The sequence below is a fragment of the Octodon degus genome, unplaced genomic scaffold, assembly GCF_000260255.1.
Source record: "Octodon degus isolate 3935 unplaced genomic scaffold, OctDeg1.0 scaffold00197, whole genome shotgun sequence".
In the NCBI taxonomy this organism is placed as follows: Eukaryota; Metazoa; Chordata; class Mammalia; order Rodentia; family Octodontidae; genus Octodon; species Octodon degus.
In genome coordinates this window covers 3,965,413-3,973,743 of record NW_004524773.1, presented here as the reverse complement: position 1 = coordinate 3,973,743, position 8,331 = coordinate 3,965,413, and the positions used below count along the sequence as shown (strand labels likewise).

At 45.0% G+C, this 8,331-nt stretch overlaps 1 protein-coding gene across 2 annotated transcripts in view; it reads left to right on the top strand.

Annotated features, from left to right (window-relative positions):
• The window catches only part of Cxcl17 (C-X-C motif chemokine ligand 17), a 199,528-nt gene extending 191,223 nt beyond the window's left edge, over positions 1-8,305 (top strand). Inside the window, exons 2-4 of one of the 2 annotated variants that reach the window (XM_023704519.1) lie at positions 3,502-3,570; positions 4,193-4,294; positions 7,677-8,305. In XM_023704519.1, coding sequence (XP_023560287.1) covers positions 3,502-3,570; positions 4,193-4,294; positions 7,677-7,774 — 269 coding nt within the window. In that variant the 3' untranslated portion in view covers positions 7,775-8,305. Of the gene's footprint in view, positions 1-3,501; positions 3,583-4,192; positions 4,295-7,676 lie in introns of both variants that reach the window. The other variant, XM_023704517.1, reaches the window with a different exon arrangement.
• The last annotated feature ends 26 nt before the right edge of the window (positions 8,306-8,331 follow it).

Sequence of the window (8,331 nt, the reverse complement as noted above, 5' to 3'; positions counted from 1 at the left end):
ATCACTACGAGTCCGATCTAGTAGTGAGACCCTGAACACCCTGTAGACCCTGCCCTACAATAAATAAATAAAGCAATACTACTATTCCATCTTAATCTATAAAAAATGGCTATCACCAAAGAAATAAAATAGTAATGAATGCTGATGAGGCTTCGAGGAAAAAGAAAACTTCCTACCTTGGTGGAAATGTAAACTAGTACCCCAACTATGAAATCCAAAGCACAGAGATTGCTCAAAAACTAAAAGTAGAAATTTCTTTAGACCCAGCTATACCCCTTCCCAGGATCTTCCTGAAAAAGTTAAAGACGTCATGTTACAATGACAGAGATACACTCATGTTTATAACTACACAAATCAGAATAGCTACACGTTAGAAGTGACCTACATGTGCATCAACAGATAGGTAGATTTTCTTTTATATGTGGTATTTATACACAGTAGGGTACTCTGCTATGAAGAAGGATAGGTTTGAATCATTTGTAAGATAGGGCTGGGGAGATGGCTCAGTGGAAGAAGCGCTTCCCTGGCAAGCACAAGGGCCTGAGTTCAATCCCCGGTTCTGCAAAAAAAAAAAAAGATGTAAATTTAAAAGGCTCAAGTCAACAACTCCTGACATTGCCAGTCTTATGGAAAATCCACTACTATTATGGACTATTGGTCTATCTAGGAATATTTTGCTGAATTCACACACATATATTTAAATGACAATGAAATACCCTTCTCTGACAAAGCTGAACAAAAAATGGGGGTACAAATGAACCACCATTTTTTATCTGTATATTCAAAATAGTTAGGCTAGATATACAGCTACTTTCTTTTAATCAATGAATAGAAAGATTTGTTCTAATAGTGCTTGTGGACATGATATCATGCCTGCATCTTGTACAATGAATAACCATTAACACAACAACATGCAATGTATTAATTATTGAAACTGTCCTAATCAGTTTTGAAACTGTCTCATTGGTATTTGTTTCTCAATAAAATTAATTTTTAAAAATGAAAAAAATGAGAATCATTTGTAAGAAAATAGATGATAGGGGCTAGGGAGATGGCTCAGTGGAATAAGCACTTCCCTGGCAAACACAAGGGCCTGAGCTCCATCCCTGGTGCCACAATAAAAAAAAAAAAAAAGAAAAGAAAAGAAAGAAAAAAAGTAGATGCTCCTTAAGACCATACTTTTAGGGGCCAGGAACATGGCTCAGTGGAATAAGCACTTCCCTGGCAAGTGTAAGGGCCTGAGTTCAATCCCCAGTTCCGGGAAAAAAAAAAAAAAAAAAAAAAAAAAGACCATACTGTTAAGTGCTGTGAAACACACCACAAGCTTACATATGAGAACCCAAAAATATAAATAAAGAGCACAATAAAATATAGACAATAGGGATAGGAAAATGGATCTTTTGGAAAAAGAAAGGGTAGCAAGAAATGGAGGGGGGCCAGGGAGATGGCTCAGTGGAATAAGCGCTTCCCTGGCAAGCACAAGGGCCTGAGTTCAATCCCCGGTTCCGAAAAAAAAAAAAAAAAGAAATGGAGGGAGGAGGGATGGAGGGGAATAAAATATGAAAAAAGAATTAAAATGTGTTTTGTGCATGTAGGCACAATCATAATATACTGCAAACATACAGTAGTAAACATAAAAATTTTAAAAAGTAGGGCCAGCCAGATAGCTCAGTGGACTAAAGCACCTGCTTAGGTGGAGTGCAGGGGCCAGGGTTCGATTCCCAGCCTGCTGTGCCAGCCCCGCCCCCAAGGCATGTTGAGAGGCAATTGAGAGTGGGTGTGGTGGTGCACACCTGTAATCCCAGTGTTTGGGAGGCTGAAAACAGGGGGATCGCTCTAAGTCCGACCTACATAGTGAGACCCTGTAGACCCTGTACTAAATACAAAAAACTAAGAAACAAAAATATTTCAACATAAGGATTTTAGGCCTGGAGAGATAGCTCAGCAGTCTAAAGGGCTTGCTTAGGCAGCTGTAAGAGACCACAGTTCGATCCCTGGCACCACATGCCACACCAGTTCTCAGGGCGGGTTGAGCTGGCAGAAAAATAAATAAATAAATAAATAAATAAATAAATAAGGATTTTAAGGGGATAGAAACATTTAGTACACACACCTTCTTGCTATACCCTTACATGATTGTTTCTCTGCACTCAAACATCCTGAGGCACTTTTATTAGTACATGTGTCCAAATCTCACCTTTTGGGCCAGGGAGATGGCTCAGTGGAATAAGCGCTTCCCTGGCAAGCACAAGGGCCTGAGTTCAATCCCCGTTTCTGCAAAAAAAAAAAAAAAAAGACTGAAAACAAACAAAAAGCCAAAGCAAAAAACAAACAAACAAATCTCACCTTTTAAGGGCATCAGTCAGATCGGAGTGGAGTCATTCTGAGGTATGGGAAGATAGGACTTTAACAGGTGAAGTTTGGGGGACACGGTCTAGTCAATAGCCAGTTTCAAACAATAAATTATAGCTGGAAGAAGAGTTCAAGCTGCATTCAAATACAATGGGAACCATGTGAAAGGTATAATTGACTATGACAAGAAATATCAGGGGCCAGTAAGATAGCTCAACAGACTAAGCGCCTGCTTAGGCAAGCGCAGGGACCATGGTTCGATCCCTGGCACCACATGCTGTGCTGGCCCTACCCCCAGGCACACTGAGCTGGCCACCAAGCCCAAATGTGGTAGTGCATGCCTGTAATCCCAGCACTGGGGAGGCTGAGACAGGAGGATCACTACAAGTAGGAGCTGCGTAGTGAGACCCTGTAACCCCCCCAAAAAAAAATCAGAAACTACCATATAGTAGAAGTGTTGTGAGGGCCCTGGGCTAGTGTGAGAACCTCCAGTCTGCATGCCACCATTCTTGGTTGTCACAAAAATATCTTAGAGTCAGGTGCAGTGGCAGGCACCTGTAGTCCCAGCCACTTGGGAGGCTAGAGCAGGAGGATTGCTAGAGCCCAGGAGTTCAAGGACAGCCCAAGTAATACACCGAGATCCAAAAACAATCTTTGAGGCATAACAGTAAACTAAACTCGGATAAAGACCAGAAAAGAATATATTTGCTCCAGTGGATGAAACATAAATAACATCTGCCTGGAGTCCAACGGGGATTGTGCATTCAAATACAACTCAGAGGCAGAGGGAAATCTCGCCTTGTGGACCAATATGCCCCTTGCTCCCATTCCTTAAGTCATAAGTATTTTAATGTGGGGCTCAGGGGAAGGGTTACAGTCTTAATAAATCCCCAGCTTTTATCCTTTCTTCCATTCAAAAGCCATTCTTTCTCCACCTACCTTGGGCTAAGCTTTTCCCTAGGCTAAATTTTAAACCTCAGCCTCTTAACCAATTCAAATGCTCCTCTCCTGAAATACCCTAGATCTTCAAGGTGAAAAGGCAGGTGAAACAGACCGGGCGGAGCTAGGGAACACAATGCTGCAGACAGACCCTTTCCATTGGCCCCTTCCCTCTCCAAGGCCTGCAAGTGACCCGTTTCCTCTCAACAGGGGTCGCCAGAGGCCGCTGGGACCAACGCCAGGCTCCTAGGAGGTGGCTCTCCGAAGGCAGCCAAGAATGTGAGTGCAAAGGTTAGTGACTTGGCAGGGTGGGTAACAATGGTGGCACCGCCGTGACCTCAGCGGTCTCCCACGGGCTCCGGGACCCACGCAGATGCTAGGGGAGCTGACCTCAGCAGCCCTGCACCGCCTGCTTTCTGTTCCTTGTTGCATAGGCGAGAACTAGATTCCCCAGGGTGTGGAGGCCTGAGAGCTAAAATCTCAAGCTGCCCCCCCCCCCGCCCCCTTTCCCTTTCCCCCAAAAAACCAGGGCTGCTTTCCAAAAGGACTTGCACTTTTCTTCTGCCCAGCCTTCCTGAAGCATCCTGGATTCTATTCTCAGTCTTATTTTGCTCACAGGAAAGACCAAAGGAAGGACAAGATGTCTCGCCAGAAGTAAAGCAGCCCTAGAAAGAGATCTCCAAGTCCCACTCTTCCTTCTTTGGTCTCCTCAGTGATAGACCAGTGCCCCTCTAGACCTGCCACCAAATCCTTGCCTGTAGAGCTCAGGAAAAAATAAGGGACAAGTCCTAGTGCTCACAGCTTACTGCAGCTTGAAAGGGGAACCCGGAGGCCCTGCCCCACTCGCTTCTTTCAAACACACTAACCCTCCTGTGACCTAAGCAGCAACCTGTTCTTTCAGATCCCTTCCTGGGAGTCCTTAGAAGAAACCTCATGACAGAGCCCCAGCTGCCAAAGAAGCAGTGTCCCTGTGATCATGTCAAGGTCAACGTGAAGAAGACCAGTAAGTCTCAGGAGAAAAGCCTTCCTTAGCCGGTTGTGGTGGTGCGCATCTGTAAGCCCAGCTCTTGGAAGCTGAGGCAGCAGGACAAGACTCTGAGGCCAGCCTGGGCTAAAGAGCAAGACCTTCTCTTTGAAAAAAAAGACAAGCTACAGAGTAGGAGACTTCTGTGACGTATACAACCTACGAAGGATTAGTGGTGAGATTATTGAAGAAACCCTGTAGATCAGTGAGAAGACGGGCGGCAGAACAGTCAAGCAGGCAAAACACTTGAATAACCACAGATGAGAAAGTCCAAACAGCTAATAAACGTGTGAAATGACACTTTTTACTATTATGTGGAAAGTGTGAGTCAAGTCCAAGATGAGCCAGATGTGGTAGCCTATGCCTATAATCCCAGCACTTGGGAGACTGAGGCAGGAGGATTGTTTTAAGTTTGAGGCCAGCCTGGGCTACACAGAGAGACCCTGTCTCAAAAAAAAATGCCATCCCTTGCCACCACTGAGACCAGGCATGGTGGCACGCACCTGTAATCCCAGCTCTGGGGAGGCTGAAAACAGGATCACTACAAGTCCGAGCTGGGTAGGGAGACCCTGTACCAAATAAATAAATAATGGGGAAGGGGGCTAAACTGAGATTATCACTATACAATAAGCAAATTGACAAAAAGTGTTTCACGTCTGACAATGCCAAGCACTGGCAGCAAACAGAGAAACTGTCACTCGCTGCCAATGGGAGCGTAAACGGAAAATCACACTGCAAAAGTGTTGGTAGTTACTTGGTAAGGCTTAAGTCATGTGTACTACATGACCAAGCAATTTCTTTGTTAGATAGATACTCAAAAGGAATGCTCACCTGCTACAGCAAGCAGAGACACCACAATGACACCCACGATTTGGAGGCACGTTTATTTTACATCAACAGGCACTGATCAGGGTCATTCCCAGAATATCAGCCCTGACCTCTGCTGGTCTAGGGCTTCTAGGAGATCGGCTAGCAGGGAGGACAGAGGCAGAATGGCTTGCCAGTTGGAGGACTTTTTTTTTTTTTTTTGGCTGGCTCAGGAGGCCTTAAGAGCAGGTCTGGTAAGGCATGAGGATCTGGGGATCCGACCACAGTATCCTGAGCCTGATTGTCACCGCTTAAGCAGGCACTTTAAACAACTGAGCTAATGGGCAGGGCCCCTGGCTGGTCAGTTGGGATTGGCTTATACACAGGGGCCAGCTGTTTCTAAGAAACCGGAAGCAACTGGAACAGGAACTATTACCTGGGCAACGAAGAAACAGAAGTACAGTGGGGGGGGGGGGCATTTCCTGTTACACACCCCCCCCAGAACATGTGCAACTTCATGGCAGCCTTGCTCATAACTGCTCTAGAAACTGACCAAAAGGCACAAGAGAAGAGCTGTGGCATGATTTCATGCACTGTCCTGGTTTTTGTTTGCTTGTTTGTTTGTTTTTGGTACAGGGTCTTACTATGCAGTTCAGACTCAGTGATCCCTCTGTCTCAGTCCCCCGAGTGCTGGGATTACAGGCATGTGCCACCACCAGGGCTGGCATGCCATGCGGTACCAGGGAATGGGCTCGGGGCCTTGCACTCACCAGGCAGGTGCTTTTGCTGCCAAGCTATGTCCCCAGCCCCTGTCCTATTCTTTGAGGATGTTATAACAAAATATCATAAATGAAGGGGCCGGGGAGATGGCTCAGTAGAATCAGCGCTTGCCTGGCAAGCACAGGGCCTGAGTTCAATCCCTTGTTCCACCAATAAATAAATATATAAATGGAGTAGTTGTAAACAGTGGAAATATATTTTTCATAGTTCTAAATGTTGGAAACTCTCAGATCAAGTAACCAGTAGATTCAGGCCCCACTTTCTGACTTATAGATGACCCTAACTGAGCTCTCACATGACAGAAGGGGTGACCTTGCTCCCCCTGCTTCCCCCAAGGGTGCTACCCACTGGTCCCATTCAGGAGAGCTCCACCTTAATCTCTGTGTTTTCATGAATAGGTATAGATGTGTACAGTATTTGACAACAATAAAAAGACTAGTTCAAAGTTCAAAGTGCAGGTTGAATTAATAAAAAAAAATTTAATATATTAAAAAAGGGGCTGGCGAGATGGCTCAGTGGTCTAAAGCACCTACTTGGAACGAGCACCGCGGTTCAATCCCCCAGCACCACATGCCAGCCAGCCCCGCCCCCTGGTGGACTGAGCTGGCCACACACACACACACACACACACACACTAAATAAATAAATAAAAATAAAAAAATTAAGACCTCAAAAAAAAAAAAAAAAAAGTGTAGGTCGGCAGTCTAAGCACCTGCCTGGCAAGCATAAGGACCTAAATTTGAACCTCAGGACCAGGCCCAAAAATCATTCACAGTGGCGCATGCCTATAATCCCAGAGCTGAGGAGGCTGAGGCAGGCAGGTCACTATGAGTCTGAACTGTGTATTGAGACCTTGTATCAAATAAATAAATAAATAAATAAATAGCTCAGCAAATTAAAGCCCTGCAAGCAGGTATGGGGTGGGGGTTTGTTTCCTGTGCCTGCCGTGCCAACCCCACCCCCGGGGACATGCTGACATGCTGAGCCAGCAACTGAGACTAGGCACGGTGGCGTGTGCCTGCAATCCCAGCTCTTGTGAGGCTGTAAATAGGTGGATCACTACAAGTCTGATCTAGTAGTGAGACCCTGAACACTCTGTAGACCCTTCCCTAAAATACAAAACATAAAAAGTAAACTATTAAGGGCTGGGGAGATAGTTCAGCGGCTTAAGCACCTGCCTGGCAAGTGCAAGGTCCTGAGTTCAATCCCTGTCCCCCCCTCAAAAAAAGTGAACTATTAATATAAGTTCGTAAATAAAAGCAAGCCATTGTGTTTATATCCCCGAAGAACATATAAAGCAGAGTATTAACCATGGGTTGGTAGAACACCATTTCTTTCTTATTGAATGTCTTTAATTTTAGTGTTTTCTACCAGACAAATCTTATTATTACCATCTTTTTTTTTTTTCAGTACCAGGGATCAAACTCAGGACCTTGCACTTGCTAGGCAGGCACTTATGCCACTGAGCTATATCTCCAGACCCCTTATTATTACCATTTTAAAGCTCTCATTAAAATTAAAATTTTGGGGGGCTGGTGAGATGGCTCAGTGGTCTAAAGCACCTACTTAGAACAAGCTTAGCAAAGCACAGGGACCGCAGTTCAATCCCCAGCACCACATGCCAGCCAGCCCCGCCCCCTGGTGGGCTGAGCTGGCCACACACACAAAATAAATGAAATAATTAATTAATTAATTAATTTTTTTTTTAAATTAATTTAATTTAATTTAAATTTTTAATTATTTAACATTAGCCTCTCCTTTATTTGTACCCTAGGACACCACAGACGCCACAGGAAGCCAAACAGGCGCTCCAGAGCCTGCCAAGAATTTCTCAAACAATGTCAACTAGCAAGCATTGCCCTGCCCTTATAGACACTCCGAACTAAACCTTCTCAATCGGAAAGGCTACAAACACTCCTGGAACACCCCTTGCCCGAGCACTCCCTAAGCCAACCCTGTGGTCCAAAGGCATTTGCCCCCCGCATCCCAACGATCATTTTTCCTTCTACTGTTTTTTCCTGTGCCTTCCGCACTACACAGCTTCGAGCTTAATTACCCAACTGCCTGAAAGAAACTGGGAAGCACTTCTAGCTGGTCACACTTGACCTGAATACAATCCAGACAGTAACAAAGACAAGTCAATGAATGTAATAGGGCCAAATTCATTTCTTTTCCATGTGCATTCAATCCACATGATCCACTTAGCCCTGTTTGCTCCAAATCCAGCCAAGAGTCTATGTTTACCTCTCGCAAGATCCTTACTCTTTCTCGATTGTCAACTTCTTATTCTTTTCTAGGGGATTAGGGTACCAGGGGTTGAAATCTGGGGAGTGATGTACTCTATCCCAGCCCTTTTTGTTTTATTTTGAGACAGAGTCTACTGAGTTGCCCAGGCTGTCTCTCCTACCTCAGCCTCCCCAGTAGCTAGG